General features: G+C 37.4%; 1 protein-coding gene across 2 annotated transcripts in view; it reads left to right on the top strand.

Moving 5' to 3' along the window:
• ece2a (endothelin converting enzyme 2a) overlaps positions 1–23,778 on the top strand; it is a 105,507-nt gene that overhangs the window by 19,725 nt on the left and 62,004 nt on the right. For both annotated transcript variants that reach the window (XM_048162481.1, XM_048162482.1), the window contains one exon: positions 20,778–21,061. In XM_048162481.1, the coding sequence (XP_048018438.1) occupies positions 20,778–21,061 (284 nt within the window). The remainder of the gene's footprint in view (positions 1–20,777; positions 21,062–23,778) is intronic.

Consider the following 23,778-nt stretch of genomic DNA (forward strand, 5'->3'; position numbering starts at 1 on the left):
CGATTATGTATTTTAAATAGAACATCACAGTATAACCAAAGCTACAAATAGTCAAATCAAAATTTTTTTTTTTTAAAGCTTATGTTTAGCAAAGTAATTAATTAGCTTCTAAGTTAGCATAATGTATGCTAGTAACCACAGAAACAAATCAAATTAATATAAAAATATAAAAAATTATATGTTATACTATTATTATAAATATTCCATTTTATTTATTTTAAATAATTTATATACAGTTCAGAATATGTAAGATGTTAATAATTTGTACAAAATATGAGTGATCATAAAAATAGCATGTTATTTTTTTGATGGATGATGGTGTGTAATTTCTTATTTTGCTTAAAGATAATATTTTTTTTAGTACTTCCTTATACAGAAGCTAAACAAGATACTTTTCATGTTTCCCAGAAGACAAATAAGTACAATTTAAATAAAAAAACAGATGCTGCATTAATTGTTAAATATTTTTAACATGTTAAACAGAAAATATCAATTGCAGAAATTAAAGCGTTATATAATTATATTATACCTGTCTATCTCCATTGCAGTACTGTTATGGTAATATTTATGTAATTAGCTACCTATCAGCTTTTTGACCTGGCATTACAAACTCCCTTGAGGTCCAGAGAGGTTGACTGGGGTCTTAAATTTGGCATGGCACATACACTGACCACCAGGGGTGTTTGACTGCCAGATAAATTGACAAAAAAACCAAGAGTGGTCTGATTTTTCCAGAGTATGTGTTTTGATAACTCGGCATCTCAGATTTTCACTGACTTTGCAGAAGAGTTGGGGTTTAGACCACAACATATCTTCTAAGTGTTGGAGTGAAACTTTATGGAGTTTGGACTTCATCTCTTGTGGGTGTACAGTGTTGAAGTGTGTGGGGTGTTAGACAGCGGAGTGTTCTTGTGGTAGATTTGATGTCTGTTGAGTTCAGAATAACAGTAACTCTGTAGAGTTGCTTTCCTGTGGGAGTTCAGAGGCTGCCAGAGTCCTCTGCCCTTTTCAAAAAGACAAGCAGAGGCACAGAAAAAAAACACCCTCCTTCCCCCTCTCTCCCACACACAGGTATCTTGTCTTGTACCCTGTCTCATTTGACATTCTATGCTTTGAAATCCAACAGATGGACAGAGATGTGCCTTTCATTTCCAAATCCTCCGCAATTTTTCTGCATACATGCAACGGGGTAATCAACTCTAGAACTTTCTCTCTCTCTTAGCGTATGCCAGATGAAGTTTGAGCGGTCTGTTGCTCTATCACGTCGTCCTCTGCTCACCTTTAGCTCCGGTCAGCTCAGGCTTGTTTTGTATCTTCGATGTTTGCAGAGCAGGAAGGTGTTTGGCAGCTCTGACCCCACACTGGCTTTATGTAGTTTACAGACACACCCATTAATTAGGGAATCATTTTTAACAAATGAACACAAATTAAGGCATGCTGGTGCTGTAGTAATCTCTGTTTATATTTCAGTGTAGTGTGATTTATTTGCATGACAATAACTGTACATGTGTGCAGTGTAAAATAAGAGTAAATTAGAAGTTTTGACAAATCAAATAAAGTCTTTATCTCTCTCCCACTCACACAGACTCATCCACAGAGATAACTTGGGGAAAGATTATATATTATAAGATTATATTATCGATCGCTTTATATGATGAACAGATTTAATTTAGGCTTTTATTTACATATAAACATTAATTAGCGAACATAAACAGAAACTCAACCGAACCTGCTTGACCGACCGCATCTCTTCAGAAAATTTGGACTAAATCGCTCAATTCATATGAATTAGTTTTATGAATTCTTTATGAACTTTTGAAGCCTCAAAGTCTCAGTTGGATCTTCATTCGTGTTCCAAAGATGAACAAAAGTCTTACGGGTTTGGACTAGCACTAAAATTGTTAACTTATTGTAAATTAGCATATAAGATTGTTGCTTCTTAAAAATGTGAAATTGTACTGTAAACAAACCCTTTTATAAATGAAATTTCACAGTAAAATTGCAACAAAGGTCACTAAAATGGTAAACAAGCCAGTAGGTTTTAAGTTTTAGCAATAAAATTGTAAACTAGCATATAAGCTTCTAAAAATTGTATTGCAAACAAGCCAAAATATTTATTTTAAAACTGAAATGCTACATTTTACAGTAATGGGGCTAAAACGGTAAACAAGCCAGTAGGATTGAGGTTTTAACACTAAAATGGTTAACTTCTTGTAAATTAGCATATAAGCTTCTTGCTTAAAAACATTAAATTGTACTGTAAACAAGTCGTTTTATAAGAGAAATGTGATATTGTAAATTTGCAGCAAAGGGGACTAAAACTGTAAACAAGCCAGTAATGGTAAAGTTTTAGCACTAAAATAGTCAAAAGGTACAATGTTTGAAGTCTGAAACTGATAATTATATTTACAACAAGATTTGAGGTTTTAACATTTTAAATGGTAAACTTTACTGTGGGAAAAAAAACAAGGTTGAAGTTTAAATATGCAAATTTTATTAAAAAGAAATCTTTATGAAGAGCTCAATTTGGCATGGACACTCACATAGGCTGATAGCCTGATGGCTGTGGGTTGTTTACTCTCATCTGTGTTCTCTGTTATTAGTAATAACTTCTGTTGTAACTTCACAGGGTCAAGAAAAAAATCATGATCCCATGTGTGCAAGTCAAAGTGCAGAGATCAACACTGAATGTTAGTGTCAGTTATTGCTGCAGTGTGTGCACTAGCTTCACACCAAGAAGATGTATTGAATCAGAAACTCTTTTCAAGGTCAGCTGAAACTGCAGAATAGCTCTCAGTGTTTCTTCTATTTCTCATTGTCTCTCGCTCATGTATTTCACTAGCTTCAACTGTCTTATTTCTTGTCACACACATGTAAAGAAAGAACCAGAAAAGACTTGTGTGTGTGCGTGTGTGTGGTTTATGAATTCTGACCAAGCATTAAGGATGAGATTAAGTTGAGACCTTGTATGCGTGTGTGTGTCTGGGGCAGAGACGAAGCATTACATCATCATATCAGGTCAGGAGAGATGCTGTACTGAGTGACACAGTACAAACCAGCTGCTCTCTCTCTCCCTCTTTCTCTCACTAAATGACAGTTATGTTCAAAAATCCTTGCAAACTTTTCGTCTGTACTTGAAATGGTATTTGTTTGTTGATGTCATAATAAATGTCTCTATCCTGTTATAGTTCTTGGTAGTTGACATGACGTCATTTTCAAATTCACTAACCATAAGTAGGGCTGGGCGATATATCGCATGCGATTCTCACGCGCATTTCGTCAGTAAAGCCGGTTCCCTGATTACCGCTAAATCGCCATCACCTGCTTTCAAATGGAGCGCCTTTTAATAGACAGAGCCGTAGTTCACTGATAAGCCACGCAAAATCGGGTTCATTATCGAAGTCGATTCATCTTCGATACTGAAGGCGATTTTGCGTGGCTTGTCCATGAACTACGACTTTGTCTATTAAAAGGCGCTCCATTTGAAAGCAGGTGATGGCGATTTAGCGGTACCAAATACCCTAACCATAAGTATTTGTACTTTGGAATTAAAGGGTTATTTAAGGGTTTACCCAAAAATGAAAATTCTGTAATTTATTACTGACCTTCATGCCGTTCCACACCTGTAAGACTTTCGTTAATCTTCAAAACACAAATTAAGATATTTTAGTTCCGTGAGGCCTCCATAGGGAGCAATGACACTTCCTCTCTCAAGATCCATAAAGGTACTAAAAACATATTTAAATCAGTTCATGTGAGTACAGTGGTTCAATATTAATATTATAAAGCGACGAGAATATTTTTGGAGTGCCAAAAAAGCAAAATAACGACTTATTTAGTGATGGCTGATTTCAAAACACTGCTTCATGAAGCATCGGAGCGTTATGAATCAGTGTATCGAATCATGATTCAGATTGCGTGTCAAACTGCCAACGGCTGAAATCACGTGACTTTGGCGCTCCGAACAGCTGATTCGACTCACACTTATTCATCTGTGCTCCGATACTTCCTGAAGCAGTGTTTTGAAATCGGCCATCACTAAATAAGTCGTTAATTTGTTTTTTTTGGCGCTCCAAAAATATTCTCATCGCTTTATAATATTAATATTGAACCACTGTACTCACACGAAACGATTTAAATATGTTTTTAGTACCTTTATGGATCTTGAGAGAGGAAGTGTCCATTGCTCCCTATGGAGGCCTCACGGAGCTATCGGATTTCAACTAAAATATCTTAATTTGTGTTCCGAAGATTAATGAAGGTCTTACAGGTGTGGATCGGCATGAGGGTAAGTAATAAATGACAGAATTTTCATTTTTGGGTGAACTAACCCTTTAAGTCCCATACCATTTGCTATAGACATGAATGTTACTTTGTCATGAGATTTGAGGAAAATTAGTAAAGGTGTTGCTTTTGTTAGTGATCGAACTTACAAGTTTTGCTTGGTTTATTAATAAATGGGTGAAAAATCTTCTGGTTTTATATTAAAGGATGGACCTGAGCCATAATTGTTTTGTTTTTTTCTTATAGACTATTAATTGAGAAGCTACATGAAATATTTGTTCTTTATTTTAATATCTGAGAGTGAGATTTTAATTTATAATGCTATTTTTGTTCAATTTTAGAATTTATATATGATGTATTTTCATATATGAATTTGTTTTTATTATTTATTAATAAAATATTCTAAAATGTGATGAGATTTCTCGTCGAGGTGAAAAGCTGTCTCGCGAAAATGGAGTGTGAGGGTGAAATTAGGTTAGGCCTTCACTATCGTTTTGCTTTTTATAGAAATAAAAACCATTTAATTCAGTTGAATAATGGTCGCTTCAGTCCCATCCAGCTAATTGAACATGAGCAGCAGAGTGGGATGTAGTGCACTAATCACGTGACAAGATGACTGACAAGACCGTAGCGGAGGATTCGTTGCAGAACTGAGCCTAAGTGTCTGACAAATGTCTTATCTTGTAGAATGCACTCTCAGCACTGCCACTCCCTATTCACAGAGTACGCGCGATCACGAAAGCGAAAGTAAAACGCGAGCGCGCATTCAAATGCGCTTTCAATACCTCACACATTGAAAGCGGCTCCCTGATGCATGCAAATATCTTCCAATATGAAAGATGTCTTAGGTTGGACTGTGAAGTTATAACCATCTCTTATCTCTGTATCATGCTTGAAGAAAAATTTGGTCTCTATTTGCACTTTGAATATTGTGAGAGTACTTTAATTATGGTTGCACTTAAGACTAAGTGTTACTGTTTTTATTTATATGATCAGTTTGTGGAAAGGAGTTCAGTTAAGAGGTCAAAAGCTCTCATATGAAATCATACAGGATAGAAGCCAGTCATTTGAATAGTAAACCTTTTACTATTGTTGTCTTTTACTGCATATGATAATTCATACTCAGAATTTAGAACTGAAATGACATTCATTACAGGATGATATTTCAAATGCACCTGCATACTATTTTTCTAGTCATGCATTTAGTCATTGAGAATTTCTTAAAAATACTGTGTAAAAACCTTGAGTAACATATATAACATTACATTTTAGAAATAAAATTTATATATGATGTATTTCAATATAGTTTTTAAATATTTATTATATTATTATATTTATTTTCATATTTACATATATATTTTTTATTTATATCATGATGTTTAAAAAAAAAAAACTACCTAAAGAAGTACTACTACATACATTTCATTTTAGCATTTTAGACCAATCTGACTCAACCAATCAACTGGAATCAGTAGTTTGGCCACCAAAGAGTACATTCTGTTACATAAGCAGCATCACAGCCTTTGTCGGAGCAGAGAGGATTCTGAGAGAGCCCCTCTGGCACAACACATGCTGAATTGGTAACCGCATACTAGTATGCTATTCCGAATTCAGCAACAGTCTCACTAACAACAAATCTCTTACTGTGAGCAAGGGCTTATGGGAAATACAGACATATTGACTAGTCAGGGAACACAGCAGTGGTACAGGTAGAGAGGGAGAGAGATTTATCAACACATATTTGTGAAATGACAAAGTTGGCATAATTGTTCATACAAACTTCCTCACAATAAGGTCATAATGAAGTTAAAGAGGTCTGAAGTGTCCTCTACACACCTTTTCATCCTCCCATCCCTCTATCTTTCTCTCTCTCTGTGTACAGATTGTGGTGAGTAAGCTCTTTAATCTCTCCGTCCTGCGCTCATTCTCTCCTGCCGTGAGTCGACTGCTAACATCCCCTCCAGCTAAACCGTGTGTGTGTGTGTGTGTATGTTCGGAAAAGCTCCTTGAGTCTCATCAGGAATTCACCTAGAGTTATCTCTGCACCAAACACACACTTTCTCTCAACACACACAAAGATGATTCATATCACTTTACACAACTGGGGACATCCTCTCCCTTACAAACACTCACACACACATACTATGTGGTGATCCCCACTCAAGAGAAAGAGATGTTAACACGCACTTGAGAATACACGTAAAGACTCCCTTGTGTTCTTGTGAAAACTATGCTCTATGTGAGAAGTTGGGATGTGTGTGTGTTTGAGAGAGAGCACAGACTGCAGCCTGGCAGGAGGGTGATTGGAAATGTCGCCTTGGCTGCTACTCCTCTTTGTTCCCTTTTTCTTTGGGTGAGTTTGAGCATTGCTATGCCCTGCTCACTTTATTTTGGGTCATTTTTGGGTTAGCATAGCACTGATATTCATGTTTATATTTTGTTAGGTTGATGTATCAAATTAAAGTTTTGTGTCATAGCTTCTTTGACTTGAATTCAAATTTATTTCAACTTGTGAACTGTCTCTTTGTATAGCACTATGTAAAATTATGTCTATCATGTGATCCCATTTAACATGACCTCAGACTTCAAATGTGCCACCTAGGGTCGCATGATCAAATGTAATTCATTCGTGTAATGGTTGAGTTTTCAGTAGTCATTACTCCAGTCTTTAGTGTCACATGATCCTTCAGAAATCATCCCATTTGGTGCTCAATAAAACTTTATTATTATTAATTTTTTGTGGAAACCGTGATGAATTTTTTTCAGGATTATTTTTTATGCATAGAAAGTTCAAAAGAAATATATAAATATAAATATATTATATTTGTGAGATCAGGCACTGATGTTGGATGAAAAAACTTGGCTCGCAATCTCCGTTCCAGTTCATCCCAAAGGTATTCGATGGGGTTGAGTTCAGGGCTCTGTGCGGGCCAGCCAAGTTCTTCCACACCAAACTCATCTAATCATGTCTTTATGGACCTTGCTTTGTGCACTTGGGCACAGTCATGCTGGAGTAGAAAATGGCCTTCCCCATACTGCTTCCAAAAGTTGGAAGCATAGCATTGTCCAAAATGTCTTGATTTGCTGAAGCATTTCCCTTCACTGGAAGTAAGGAACTTAGCCTAACTCCTGAAAAACAGCTCCTCCACCAAACTTTACAGTTGGCTAAATGCAGTCAGGCAGGTAACGTTCTCCTGGCATCCGCCAAACCTAGACTCAACCATCAGACTGCCTAACAGAGAAGCATGATTTATCACTCCACAGAACACATTTCTACTGCTCCACAGTCCAGTGGTGGCGTGCTTTACACCACTGCATCCAAAGCATGGCATCGTACTTGGTGATGTGAGGTTTGCATGCAGCTGCTCGGCCATGGAAACCCATTCCATGAAGCTCCTGCCATGCAGTTTTTGTGTTAATATTAATGCCATTGGAACTCTTCAGCTATGGAATCAGCAGAGCATGGTAACTTTTATGGACTATGCACCTCAGCGACCATTCTCTGTGATTTCACATGGTATTCCTCTTCGTGGCTAAGTTTTTAAACACTTCCACTTTCCAACAATACCACTTATAGGCCCTGTTTACACCTGGTATTAAGATGCATTTTGGTTGATCGGATCACCATTGGATGACGCACAGGTGTAAACGGTCTAAAATGTTTTGAGCTTGTCCACTTTTGACCACTTCCAGAGGTAGTCGAAAACGCATTTGACCGGATTGCTTTTGTAGTGTAGAGGCTCATGTGGTCAAATGTGTTTGAACAGCCACAAAAGACCACCTACTGTCCGCCCCCTGACCTAACATTATGGGAAGCGCGCTAGCCAGACGGGATTTAAACTTTGTCGGCTGAAGACCCAAGTTTGGTTTGAAGATGAAAAACCTACCAAGCACAATGTTCACTCACCATTCCTGATTTCTAATATTCACTCACAGTGTTCAGTCAGTCTTGCGGCTTTTAGAGCAGAAACGAAAGCTGCTGCTCTCCGTATGTTTCAAGCTTTTGTCCATTAGATTGAAAGATCTGAACTCAAACATTTACCCACCCATAAACCCTCCCCTCTAAGAAATCAGGATGGAAGTGGTCAAAAGTGGACAAAAGGGATGGATTAAAATACCAGATGTAAATGGGTATGTGTCCCCCTCGTCTACTTCTGATCCTATCAACCAAATCTCATCTTAATACCAGGTATAAACAGGGCCATATCTAGCAGGTGTGAAATTTCACAAACTGGCTTATTGCAAAGGTGGGATTCTACCACAATACCACATTTATATTTATATTTATTGACATATTTGTTGCAATAATGTGTATATAAAGACAACAAAATTAATCAAATATGCTTTCACATACATTATATACACCGATCACTGACAGGTGAAGTGAACAACACTGATTATCTCTTCATCACGGCACCTGTTAGTGGGTGGAATAGATTAGGCAGCAAGTGAACATTTTGTCCTCAAAGTCGATGTGTTAGAAGCAGGAAAAATGGGCAAGCGTAAGGATTTGAGCGAGATTGACAAGGGCCAAATTGTAATGGCTAGACGACTGGGTCAGTTTCTTCAAAACTGCATCTCTTGTGGGGTGTTCCCGGTCTGCCGGCGGAGGCAGTGTGATGCTGTGGGCAATGTTCTGCTGGGAAACTTTGGATCCTGCCATCCATGTGGATGTTACTTTGACACGTACCACCTACCTAAGCATTGTTGCAGACCATGTACACCCTGTCATGGAAACAGTATTCCCTGGTAGCTGTGGCCTCTTTCTGCAGGATAATGCGCCCCGCCACAAAGCAAAAATGGTTCTGGAGTTTGAGGTGTTGACTTGGCCTCCAAATTCCCCAGATCTCAATCCAATCGAGCATCTGTGGGATGTGCTGAACAAACAAGTCCGATCAATGGAGGCTCCACCTTGCAACTTACAGGACTTAAAGGATCTGCTGCTAACATCTTGGTGTCAGATACCACAGCACACCTTCAGGGGTCTAGTGGAGTCCATCCCTCGATGGGTCAGGGCTGTTTTGGCAGCGAAAGGGGGACCAACACAATATTAGGAAGGTGGTCATAATGTTATGCCTGATCGGTGTATGGTTATTGGTATGTTTTTGTATTAATGCAGAGAGAGTGAGTGAGTTTGTCCTTAGTCTGAACTAATGATGCCAACTCTGAATAAACAAAAACTGCTAAATTTTCCATGTTGTAATCATTATTGATCAAAACATGTAACCATTGCTTTAATGAGCTCAATGTTTCTGCTTAAATGAATACATGAAGTTAGCTAATTGCATGATTTGTATTATTTTAGAACTGTACATTTCTACCATATGGACATTACTTTGACACAGTAACCTCTGATAACAGATACTCAATTGTACCATACATGCATATTCTTTAAAGCTGCTTTGAAGCTATATGTTTTATAAAAGCACTATTGAAATAAATGTGAGTGTGAATGAACTGCTGCTTTGATCTCTGACCTCTGTCTCAATGATTTGAAACATTTCACACTGAGAGTTGCATTGATTGTCATGTTGTCGAAAAATATCGGTCATGCATTGGTGTCTGTGTAACAGTAAAAGTTACATCTGAGTTCATTAGAGATGAGTTTAGTTTGGTTGAATGGTTCATTGGAGAATAATTCAGATAGTGTGTGACAGATGATCTCAGTGTCTCTGTGTGTGTGACGGAGATAAACAGACACATCACTGCTTGTAGTGGAAAGAACATATTCATAGCCGTAAACACAGTGTCACATGTGCTCGCCGCTTCTCTCGTTCTATATGTTTGCACTCTCGTGACCTAATTACGGCACTGCTGATGATGGTTATTTTTTTCTCTCTCTCTGTTCCTGTGTGTTCATGTCTTCTTTTGTATCTGCTATTCCCAGCATGCTTTGGGAGGCTGGTAAACAAAGCCCTGTGGGAGTCGGTCTGCTGCGCTCTATCTCACATCACCAAGGCAACAGAGCCGCTCCCTCCGTGAAGCTGACATTTCCGGGAACTATATGAGAGTGTGTGTACGCACAGGAGTGTCTTTATGGGTTTAACATCAAGGCACATGTTAATACTATATAGAGAAAAAAATGTTTGGAGGTTTTCCAGGAAAGAACATGCATGTTCAGAACACAAATATCAGAAGCAGTCACTAATTTGCAGGAAAGTGATGGTAATTTATCGTAGAAAATGTTTGTCCGCTCATTTAGATGCTGATCTGTATCTCTTCATGCATTTCTTTCTCAAACCTGCATTACTGACCTGCAGAGGAATTGCTTTTTTGTGTCTCTTGTGTACAACTTCAATAGTTTTTTTTCAGTGAAGGGGTTTTCAATTGGTTTTGCTCAGGATTCATGTTTTACATTGGACATCCAGTGGCAATCCAACATGGTACTTGTTTATCATACAAAAATAAACAAAAATCAGGCATCAATATTGAATAAATGTTAACATGACCTGTGTAGCTTCAGCGATATGTAAAATTATTATGCTTAATTTTAAAATTGAAGTGTAATTTATACCTGTAAACCCATATTAAATGTAGTCTGGGTCATATTTTTTACTTTGTGCTCTGAAAATGATTCCAAAAATATTGTTTCTCTGTGCCATTTTCATTAGAGTTATGATTAGACTCTGCTATTATCTTAAGAGTTAAAGAAAAAAACTTAATGGACATTAAAGGAACACTCCACTTTTTTTGAAAATAGGCTCATTTTCCAACTCCCCTAGAGTTAAACAGTTGAGTTTTACCGTTTTCGAATCCGCTCAGCCGATCTCTGGGTCGGTACTTTTAGCATAGCTTAACATAGTTCATTGAATCTGATTAAACCGTTAGCATCTCGCTCAAAAATAACCAAAGAGTTCTGAAATTTTTCCTATTTCAAACTTTTTTATATCAGCGAGAGAGCAATTAGCGACAATGCTTATGGAAAGAATGTGTTTTAGTTTGGTTAATGTATTTGCAGTCTGTGTTTTTCTTTTCACGAGACATGAATAACTTTTGTGAAAGAATTCACCAAGCGCGCCATCGCATGGAGAGAAAGACGGTACACTCAAAAAAAATAATTGCTGGATTTACATAAAGCAGCATCAAGTGGTTCCATGCAACTATATTGAGTAATTTGTACAAATAAAAATTTTGTTGTATGAACAAAAAAAATTCAAGTAAAGCTGACAAAATTTCTTTGAGCAAATACAAATCATTTGAATTTGTCACTGTTACATAATATTTATATGTGCAGTTTACTTAATATGTTAAATTTATAAAAGTTTATTACGTAAGGTGAACACATTATTGACTTAATATGCCTTATTAAATTGACTATTTGCTTTACAAAATGCAATCAAAAAATAACTTGTTGAACAAACTCAATTTAATTGAGAGCAGGAATTCCATCCTATAAACATGCATAGGAGTGCTCATAAACTAACAACATTTTTCCTTTTACTGAAAAACACATAAAATAACACTTTAATCCCTAAATTTACTCTCCTAATGCAGTCCCTTGCAAAGCATGTTGGGAACTATGGATCCACTGCCCAGTTAGTTATGTCAACATTAATTTGTGCTTTTCACTCAGCAATGTTAAGTTGACTGAAAAAACACTTAATTAAAGCTGACAATACACATTTTTAATAGAAACAACTCAGTTAAATTAAGTTCATGAGTTTAAGTAATGTGAACAAGGATGGTTTGAGTGAAACTAACAGCAGTGAAAGTTCTTTTTTTTTTTTGTAGGCTGTACTCTTGACAAACTAACACCAAGTGTAATTAAATATTGAGAAATGAATATGTTAAAATGCATTAAGGGGCATTTGTTATGTAGGCCTATGTGTATGTAGAGTTGAATAAATAAAAAAAAAATTGATATATATTTGGTTGATAATGTATTTACACTTGCAACTTTCCAATAAAAAAAAGATGTTGGTGTGCAATCTGGCAGTGTAACTGTCAAGTAATATCATAATGGCCCAAAAAAGTCTAGCTTACATCATTATTTTATTTTGAGAGGCCTAGTCATGTCTTTATTCTGATGGTGTTGCGTAATACATTGAAGTGTCATGCTCTACTTGGTATGACATCATGGTGCTAAATCATTTACACTATTACTATTACACTATTACTATTACAGCATTGGGGCATTATGGGAAATCATAACTTTCGTCGGCCTCAAGGAAACTTCAACTGATCCTCAGTTACAGTATGGATGAGACTGTTGGTTTCATGATATATGCAGCATGCTCCAATTTTAAACATTAAAGGGTTAGTTCACCCAAAAATGATGTCGTTTATTACTCGCCTTCATGTCGTTCCACACCCGTAAGACCTTCGTTCATCTTCGGAACACAAATTAAGATATTTTTGATGAAATCTGATGGCTCAGTAAGGCCCGCATCGCCAGCAATAACAATCCCTATTTCAATGCCCAGAAAGCTACTAAAGACATATTTAAAACAGTTCATGTGACTACAGTGGTTTAACCTTAATATTATAAAGTGATGAGTATACTTTTTGTGCGCCATAAATAACAAAATAGCGACTTTATTCACCAATATCTAGTGATGGGCGATTTCAAAACACTGCTTCATGAAGCTTTAAAGCTTTATGAATCTTTTGTTTCGAATCGGTGGTTCGGAGCGCGTATCAAACTGCCAAAATCACGTGAACTATTGAAGTTTCAAAACATTTATGACGTAACTAAGCCTCGTTTACTGAAATCATGTGATTTTGGCGCTCTGAACCACTGATTCGAAACAAATGATTCGTAAAGCTTCAAGGCTTCATGAAGCAGTGTTTTGAAATCGCCCATCACTAGATATTGTTGAATAAAGTCACTATTTTGTTATTTTGGCACACAAAATGTATTCTCATCGCTTTATAATTTTAAGGTTGAACCACTGTAGTCACATGGACTGTTTTAAATATGTTTTTAGTAGCTTTCTGGGCATTGAAAAAGGGAGTGTTATTGCTGGTGATGCAGGACCCAGTGAGCCATTGGATTTTATCAAAAATATCTTAATTTGTGTTCCGAAGATGAACAAAGGTCTTACAGCTGTGGAACAACATGAGGGTGAGTAATTAATTACATAATTTAAATTTTTGGGTGAACTAACCCTTTAAGTTTCAGAAAGAGAGAGAAGGTTTTGTGAAATTTGATCCTGAGTGATGAAAGAGTTCATACAGTGAATCCTAATGATTGCTTTCTATTACAGAGACATACTGCCTAGAGATCTGTGTATGGCACGTTCTTGAGTCTCTGGGTCTTGTGATGTTTGTTCGACATATCTCGTGACTGTCTGAGATGTGGAATCATTTTTTCCGTCTCCCTATGTGGAGAAGCCGAGAGTGAGAGAGCGGGGAATGAAGGAATGCTACGCGTGATATGCTAGACTAACTTTAGCGTTGTGTCCGGTTAGTTAGTGTCTCCACTTTGGAAATTCCCATGTCCTCGACGCCACAAAGAAAGCTCTGAAGAGGGGGATCCAGGCACAGGCAGCGGTAGAAAAGGTCAGGGGCCATGTGTAGCTGGTGATGTCATGGAGAGAGTGGAAACACGGACTGTTTATGAGTGGAGGGCAGTGGTTGACAGCTCAGGAATACTCTGTCCCAGTGTTTCTCTCTCTTCACTTTTCTTTCCTTCTGCACACACACATTTACATTGTTGCAATGACCTTCTAAACCATCAACACCCATGAGGCAGGGTATATACTGTATTGATATCAACATAAACAGCACACAGATGTCTCTCATATTCAAGCTTTTTTCACACCATAATCATTTAAAAATATATTTAAATGATTAAATGCACTTTAAGTGTGTAGTTTCGGTCTTTCTAGTGGCACAAAACAGAATTGGGGAAATAATGGCTGCTTTCAGTCAGGTTTCCTATATAGAAAACCTTGTCTGCCATTGGTCAAAAAATTGTCCTGCCTCAAAACCCATGCCATTGGTTGAGTTAATGTTATGTCCAAAAAAAAAAAAAAAAAAAACCATTGCAATTCCATTTGATACCTGTAATGGTGTAGAAATCACATATTTCACCTTTGAGATTGGATAGGAGAAATTATAATTTTTTAACTATAGTTTCTGCAGTATCATAATTAGGCCCTGTTTATTTCTACTATAAAATCTAAATATGTATAAGTGCCCTTGTTATGGCATTTGAAAGGTTCCTATTTTTGCTTTGGGAGTCCCCAACAACAGGTTTAAAAGCATGCAAGGTTAAAAAACACTTTAATTGTCTTATAATTTGCATTATTTTTACCTTATTTGCTCAACGACTCCCAAACGATTCGCTCAACGATTCATTTTGCCGAACCCCTCGTTTGCGTGACTAATCTGCGGTTTATTGGTCAGATGACTTCTGCTGGTTAACACGGAGTACAGTATGTGCTTGCATCACTTACATTATATTATAATATTGATGGCGCTCCGGTCTGTTCTAAAAATAAAGACTTAGTGGAGGAATTAAGTTGTTTTGTTTTGTGTTTATGTTAGCGAATTTAGCCCACAGCTCGGTGGTAAACACACATACAGTCATGGTATATACGTTAACCCAACAGAGAAACGTATTGATAAAGCACTGCAGTTGTACACTGAAGTATTGCTCTATTCTTTATCATAACGCCAAGTAATAACAAAGAAAAACATTTGACACATTTCTAGACAATTGCGAGCGAACACATATTGCTGTTGGCTGCCTGGTTAGCCAGAGACCTACAAGCTGCGCGGAGCTAACAACACCAAAGTCCCTTTAACCCTTTGAGCGGTACGGTCCCACATATGGGATTTTTATTTCAGTGCCCCTGGGCGTACGGTACCACATATGGGATTTCGAACGTTCAGCGACGTCACATAACTGCCAGATTCAAATTGTGCTTTCGCGCTCTGGCTACAAGACGGACGCGCGCAGCTCTTGTCATATATCACAGCTATGCAGTGTTTTCAGGCACATAATGTTTATTTTAAGGTTTCAGACATTTAAATATGCATAAGCACCATTAAAACAATACATTAAGCGTTTATAATTTACACATTGATGTCCGACATCAGTGGAAGCAGCAATAACAAATATAATTTGGCGACATTTATTCATATCAGACACACATAATGGGCCTAAGTAACTATAAAGTTTACTCTATTATTCTTCCAGTTCACCAGCCACTTACTTGCATATATTTCGGAAGAAAATGATGAATTAACCTGCTGTAATCCGACTGACAGGACTCTTGTGAACTGCAGCGCAAACTAAGATGGCGGCGCCTATCTCGCATTATAGATCAAGATAAAGATCATTTATAAAGGTTTTAAAACGACAAAGCACACTCACTTACACATATTTGAGAATCGGAATATCAGATAGTTGATGACATGGTAAGCAATTTTGCGAATATTTTAAATAAAAAAGGAAAACTAAATAATAGCGATCCATCTGTCATACAGTGTTATTGTTGCTGCATTCAGCGCTCGTGACACGCAAGACGCGTCGCCATGGAAACATTAAAGGCGAACGTTCTAAAATAACGGTCGCCTTAAAAAAACTCACTCTGGGGGGACAGTTAGAATATTTTAAACTCACGATCGAAAGGGTTAAGACAAGTCATTTCACTCGGCGGCCATCTTTGAAACGCCTCTCGGGCATCCAAGTGCAGCTTCTATCTCATTGAATGGGGAAACATCAAATTCTCTAAAGCTGTTTACCAAGCTTTCGATTAAATTTCATATTTGAAATCACCAATGAAATCTGACAACAACCCTCTCATAAATATTGTTTCTAAACGCTCGAATAATAAAAAACTGATATTTTTCAGGCTGATTCAACCTAATGCGCATGCGCAGTCCTAAAAGCGCGTCTCTTGCCTCATTTCGGAGGCGCGCATCTGACTGTTTCTATAGAAACTGGAGCTTCTAACAGCCGCTGCAGTGACACGATGACTTTACCAGTCGGCGATTGGCTCTTATTTAGAAGGCGGGACTTATTCCGCCATATTGCGCGTTGCACTTTCTCCCATTCATAAAAATTAGAGTGACGCGTCTTGTGTTATTCTATAGTCTTTGACAACACACACAACTAAATACGTTAGCATGCTATAGAGAATGTGGCTACTCTGGCTTGGAATTTGGACGCGGAGACAACACTGTCATGTTCGGACTGAACCGTATAAGGATTTCAATCCAGTAACGTTACTCTACTTAGGCCATTGAACTGAAACTCAGAACCGTGTGGATGTTATTAGACACCAATGTTCCCTCTAAGCTGCGCGCGTGCGCGGCCGCGCAGAAGAAATAATTGCCGCGCAGAGAACAGACATGAAAATGATTGTAGTAGTTTAAATGAGAAATAACTGCAGTGCTCTGGACAACCGCTATAGAGTTATTTTCGCTATAGAGTTAGAACCGGTGAATGCGGTTTACAGTTTTCATAGAGAGAGAACGATTGAGCGCGTGTGAGCTGGCTGGCCCTGAGCCAAATCAGTCGCGGTAAGAATACTGTCATGTTTGCGGACTAAATACATCAATATGAGAGGCAACGCGAAACGAAAAGAAATGTGAAATAAAACGTCATGTTTTAATGAAAAGTGGTGGAAATAACGGATGATGGGCACAGAATGCTAACAAAACTCATTTACATTTACAATCACACACCCACCACAGGTGTAGCTTGCAAACTCAAAATACATCAGTGATATACCTCAGTTTAAATAGATTTTTGTGTGTGATGGTGTGGGTTTCAGGGATGTTTAGATAACTATAAACGAGTTAACGTTCACTTTTCTTAAAAATATTTACAGGTAGCTATCAGTTTAAATGCTTCAGTTTGTTTTCACTATATAATATATTAAAACAAATGGAAGCATTAAACTGATATAATACTGTATATCAGTTTAAATACTTAAATATTATATTATATTTTATTATATTATAATGTAAGCCTAATAAAAAATTGATCTCACAAGGGGATTGTTTAGGGCTCCTTGCCACGAAAAATCTTAACCTCCTGGTATATAAAATCTGGGAAATTCATAAGCAATAAACATGTAATTTTGATGGTTTAACACTGTCTGTTGCTAATAATTGACTGTACAAAAATACATTATGGTTGTCCCAACCATCATTGTAACTGCTCATATTATATTATTATAAAGAATTGAACTGTCCTGCAGGAGGACAGAAATTATTTTTTTAATAGAATTTCTTGGTAAAGACTAGTACAGTTAATACAGCAATGTGAAAAAATCTCAAGTAACCTAAAATGTGCTTAATTTAGTGACTGAACTGCTTGTTTTCAAACATATTATTTAATAAATCACTAAGTTACATCAAGGGTCAAATAAAATAGAAACGGCACATTTAAGTTAAATGTTACAGTTGCATGATAAAACCATTTTTTTGTGTGTGTGTGTTTATGTTCATTGTACAGGTCTGATATAAAGTATGTTTTTGCTCAGGTGGCCAAAATGTGCGCTCAACAGAAAAGTTTTGCTCAGCGAGAAAAAAAATTAGAGGGAACATTGTTAGACACTAGTCCTTACTAATCGCATATATGTCTAGAAGATTTTTATTTATTTTTTTACTTGGAGGACATATAGACTTGTGCCGTTTCAGTTGGATTGCACATCAGAATAGGCGAGTCTTTTTGTTTGGGAGCAATTTTATAATCTTGGCTCCTTAAAAACTTAACTAATTTAAACTATTTTCTCTGTGAGAATTATAATTACATTCTTTCCTACAAAACAGTCAGTCTGTCAAATGTGGCAACAATTATTAATCATACTTGCAGGTTGTGATTCGGAGGAGGAAGAAGCTGGTCCAAATAAACTGGGTACTGACCCAGCCTTCAATAACAACTGGCTTGCAAATCCCTTGTTGAACACATTTAGGTTCAAGGTTCGGGTTTCAAGTTTTCCTGGCATCTGCGTGTGCAATACGTGGGTGGGCAATATGCCAATGTTTTGTTGTGACGTCACAACGAAATGGCTTGGGGTTCATTTGACAAATGACTCCTTTAATTGACTCCGAGTCGACTCTTACTTTTGAGAGACAATAACTTAATATACGGTGCACTTTCAGATTTAAAACTTTGCAGGATGTTTTCATTCACTTAGAGCTATGTTACACACTACATGAAAGGTAATTTTCAAAAATCTATAATAGGGGCACTTTAATATTGGATTCAGGATTTTTACTGGTATTGTTAACTAAAAATAATTTTTGGGTAACTGAAACAAAGCTGAAATAAAATATAAATATTAGATGTAAAACTTGAATTAAAAATGATGCTTTGGCAATTAACTGAAATAAGTTTAATTTGAAGTAATAAAAGTACTAAAGCTAAAACTGAAAAAGTTTGTTAGTTAATTAAAATGTTAGTTAAAAAAATTAAAGAAAACCAAACTAATAATAATGCCAAAAGCACTAACTTTGGTTATAATAAATACTATATTATTAAACTGAAAACTGAAATTGTAAAAATAAAAAATAATTCAAAATATTAATAAATATTATAATATATACTAAAGTATATAAATAATATTCAACTTACTTGTTTGCATAAAGACCTTTTATAATCTCGGTCAGGTTGTTTAATTAATTTAGGTTTACAATGAATATCTATAATAACAATAGTATGTTAACACAAATTAAGGGTTGTTTTACTGAAGTGGACTTGTTGGGTTTTGATATGCTCAAAAAAAAAAAAAAAAAAAAAAAATTCCCCCCACTGGTACACTTGCACAGAATGGTTTTGTAATGAGATCTGGGAGAAGAGTGGCAGCATGAGCGAGATAAATGCTCTATAAAGAGCTATAAATCGAATTTGAGACACTATAGTTTAAACGTGTCCTTAGGTGCCTCCAGGGAAATGCCTTTTGTCCTGCTGAGATGATGGCATGCAAGGCAAGCTTCCAGATAACACTGAAAGTGCAACAACTTTCCTCTGAATAATGACTTCATGACTTTTATCTTTACATTCAGTGTTAAGTGAGAAGAGAGAAGTGTTGACTACAGACTGAGAAAATGCCTTTGATTAAACACCCTCTGTAAGATTACTCGTTAAGCATGCTTTAATTAGACTAACGAAGAAGGCGATAATTAAAGTTGCTCTCTCCTCAGGAGCTGAGACGTCCAACCCCTGTGCCACAACAGGAAGTCACAACATGTGACTTCCTGTCACTTACACCTCTGGTTAGATTGGTGATTTTGAATCATCTGACGACTTTTTAACCAAAAAGTCTCACGGGTGGCACATATTAATATTAGAATGTTTCGATTATGAGAAAGTTCAAGTATATCACTTTCATGCTGCTTTATGACTTCTTGGCCCCGTTCTAAGATAACTGGGTCTTTGTTCTCACGGGACACACGTCTTTTGCTTTTTTGCTTTGCAGTGTCTTGCTTTTAAAACATTTAAAATGTCTCACTTTCTGTTCCATTCTGTTGTGCTCGATCTAACTGTTTGTGAACACAAGAATGATGGTGGAGATATGGAGATACCTGTTCTATCTCCATGCAGCATATATTCTCTGGCTCTGTAGGTATTATTGTCAGAATCCGGTTTGGACTGAAAACGGTTACTGAGAGTTTCTGACATTATTAGTGTGTCCTGACTCCTGACACTGGAGAATGAGTTCTTGAAGCTCCGCCCTCTTAGACTGGGAGCAGCAGCTTATTTGCATTTAAAAGGACGCACACTAAACAGCACGTTTTTGCTCACCCCCAAAAAGTGGCAATTTTAATATGCTATAAAAAATAATCTTTTATTTTGAGCTAAAAGTTCACATGCACTCTCTGGGGACATCAGAGACTTATTTTATATCTTGTAAAAAGGGGCATAATAGTAGGTGCCCTTTAAAGGTGCTACTGTATATGTAAGATTTTCACTTTAATAAAGCATAAAAATACCCCAATATGGTTGCAGATATTTAGGAGACATGCTAAGTTCACCTACATTTTTCTCAGAAAAACAATGCTACAGCCAGATATTTTACTTTGAAATATGCGTTCCGTGTCAGAATGTCTGTCTTTGTTTTGGTCTGTGTGAAACCGCATGCTGCCAGTTTATCCAATAGTATTTCGACATCACAGGTTGCCAGTTGGCAGAAAACACCCCGTATTGCAGCCATGGAAACCAGCAAACAAACTGGGTCAGAGAATCTCAGATTCTACCCGACCTAAAAAGCCTCGGCATCCATCTAAAAATCTCTATGAACGACAGCATATTAAAACACAGATAAATTAATTCGTCAATTTACAGTGTGTAAGTCTCCTCGGCTTTCATTGTCAATTGCGCTCCCTTTTGTTGCGGGTCCTCAAGCTGGCAACCCGTGTCTTTGAAGGAGCGGGCGGGGTAAACAATACTTTGAATTTGGACTGCAGTACCTATTTCGACCACTGGGTGTCATTCCTACATACCGCACCTTTAAGACATAACATAAATATACAATAATAGAACTTTCAAACTGTTTTTCACTTGCCAGACTCTCTCTTTCACTCTCTTTCAGGTTGTGGTAACAGTGCTCTGAGCTATGACATGTACCAGGCCGGCTACACCTCCATCACTAACGTGGATTACTCCAGCGTTTGTGTGGAGAGCATGGCGGAGAGACACAAGGACTGCGCTCAGCTCAGCTGGCTGTGCATGGACGCCCGTCGACTGGCCTTCCCTGACGGTGTGTTTGATGTGGTTTTGGAGAAGGGAACCCTGGACGCCATGCTCGTGGAGGAGACTGACCCGTGGAAGGTCTCTGAGAAGGCGGCACAACTGCTGCACCAGGTTCTCTTGGAGGTGAGGACTTTCGACTATGAGGGCCTTCAGCTGTCTGAATTCTGGAGACTATTGGTTTCTAGATATATAAAGGTGAAGAATGTAATTTCTTCATTGCTAGTGGCACGAAACAGAAATGTTCTGCCAAGCAGGTGGTTCTGCCCCAAACTTACACCATCAGATAAGCCAAGAGTTCCTGTTCTGTTCAAACAAAAAAAGAGCGAGTTACATGCTTTATCTTTAACATAAGTTTGCTTATGTATAACATCCCTTATAGCCCTCTAAACTGATGTTCTGGTAGAGACTAGACAGAACTATTTTCTTATTCTTCCCCTTTGAAACCTGGTTATTTGACTTCCCTTTAGAGATATAAGAGAATATTTATGAGTAACTTCAACAGTTTCTGTATGCAATGTGCTTGTCAGTTTCTTCTCGCAGCACTTGATTCCAGAAGCAGTGTAAGGAGGAGACAGAAAATATAGATAAGCAAATGAAGGAACTGTAACTCTCAAACTCTCAATCACCTTTGGTAAAGAAAGGGTCATATTTAAGTGAAAAGAGCCAGTTTGATGTCTGCTACTCAATTATGGGACTCTTTGCAGTGAACAGATTTGAGTCAGGTTTTCATGTTTCCCAAAAATGAAAATTCTGTCATCATTTACTCATCCTCAAGAGTTTCATTCTTCCGTTGAACAAGAGAATATTTTAAAGAATGTTGGAAGTCAAAATATCTAGGTTCCGCCAGACCGCCTTCCATATACGAAAAAACCATAACTGATGTCACGTCAGTTACTCAGTTACACGTCAATGCACTTTCTTGAGCTTCAAACTCGTTGGTCCCGTTCACTGCCATTATAAAGCTTGGATGCATCAGGATATTTACTAATATATCTCCGATTGTGTTCATCAGAAAGAATAATTTTTTAATGCATCCTTGCTAAATAAGAGTTAAAAAAAAAAAAAAAGGACTAACCCCAAACTTTTGAACGCTACCGTACTCATCTTTGCGTCTTTGTTGCAGTCCATACATTTTTAAAGCATAATTTAAGCTAAAGAAAAGAAAAAAAAAATGATTTAAATGGTTGGTTCACTGTTTTTTTTTTCTAGGCTTGATTGTGTTTATGGGGCACAGTTTAACATGTCTTAATGTTTCATTTTTTAAAAAACACTGTATTTTTCATATATTTTACCTTTAGACACCACTGTTTCCCTTCTCCTAAAAACGCTCTGTTGAGTTCCTGGTTCTATGAAGCCCCTCCCTCAGAAATACGCAATGGGCTGAGATTGGTTAGCTGGTCCTATGTATTGTGATTCACTGTCCAGAATACGTTGTCACAATCCACGTTGTCCGGAAACACCATGCCCTTAACCATTACGGGCAAATGTCACATGTACTTCGGTCAAAGTCCTGTCTTTGCTTCGGTGGAAATGTAAAGAAAATGGCGTCAATTTTGCCATATCAATTTGAGCCCGAATCAGACCCAGATAGCAGTAATGAAGAGGGTCAAGCAGAACATCTGCAAGCACGGCTTTTAATGGATGTTTATGAATATTAAGTATTTTTGTTTGTATTTGTGTCAAAGTGTTTAGATATGCTGTCACTTGTAAATGTTACTGCTGCCCCATAGTGTTCTGATTAAAGCTTTACTGTAGCTGAATACATGACTGAGCAGTAGCATTTTTGTAAAGGTATTGTTTAATTTATAGCATGAACGAGCATGTGGGTAAACACAACATAAAAGCTGTAATGAAACAAAGCTGATAACAGAAACGCCAACAGAAGTTTGCTGGTGTGATTACATAGAAGTGTGTTGGTGTTTGTAGGCATTTGTTGGAGAAGAATGAAATAGAATTTAGCTAACTGGCTAGTGAAGCCAAACCATGTTGGTCTTTGTTTACGTCCCAGAAGCTATATAACTTTATAAAAAAATAAAACATACTTACAGGTTGGGGCCCATAAACAGCAGCTTCTTCTTTTAAAGTGGGAACTGCTTCATCTTTCAGTAATGGCCTTTGTGTAAATCCAGTAGATTCTGGAAGCTGCCCTCCATAAAATGTGCAGCACGGACAGCTAAATTAGCATTGTAATTGTCAGAAACAGAATTAAACATAAATTTTAAACATATGTTCCCGAAGTCCAGCGTTCCTAGGAAGAAGACTTGTATGCACACGACATGACCTTGCCCACTTTTTTGCGTGTTCCCGGGGGCAGTGTTTGTTAATTGCAGGGTTTATGATGTCACCAACCCAGGAAGAAGCTTTTTGTAGTCCAAACTGGTCGTAATTGTAGGCATTAAACTGCCATAACTTTAAAAGACTACGGGCCCTATAATACACCCGGTGCAATGCGACGCAAGGCGCAGCGCAAGTGTGTTTGCTAGTTTGCGTCCTGCGCCATTCGCGTTTTCCCGTTCAGCACCACGTCCTTAAATTAGTAAATGCATTTGCGCCAGTTAGTGCGCCCATGGGCATGCTGGTCTAAAAAAGGGGTGTGTTCAGGCGCATTGCCGGCGCATTGCTATTTTAAGGAGCTGAAAATAGACTGCGCCATAGACCAAGTCAAACCTGGTCTAAAGTCAATGGCGCAATATTTTTTTGTTGGAGCGCATTGGTAGAAACTGCGCCTCTGGGCGCGTCCACAGTGCGCGTTTACTTTGCTTATTACACACAGGGATGCGCATCACACAAACATGCCAAATATTAAAAACAAAAGGATTTCAGTGTAAAAGAATATTATT

The sequence above is a fragment of the Megalobrama amblycephala genome, linkage group LG17 (assembly GCF_018812025.1).
Source record: "Megalobrama amblycephala isolate DHTTF-2021 linkage group LG17, ASM1881202v1, whole genome shotgun sequence".
Lineage (NCBI taxonomy): Eukaryota > Metazoa > Chordata > Actinopteri > Cypriniformes > Xenocyprididae > Megalobrama > Megalobrama amblycephala.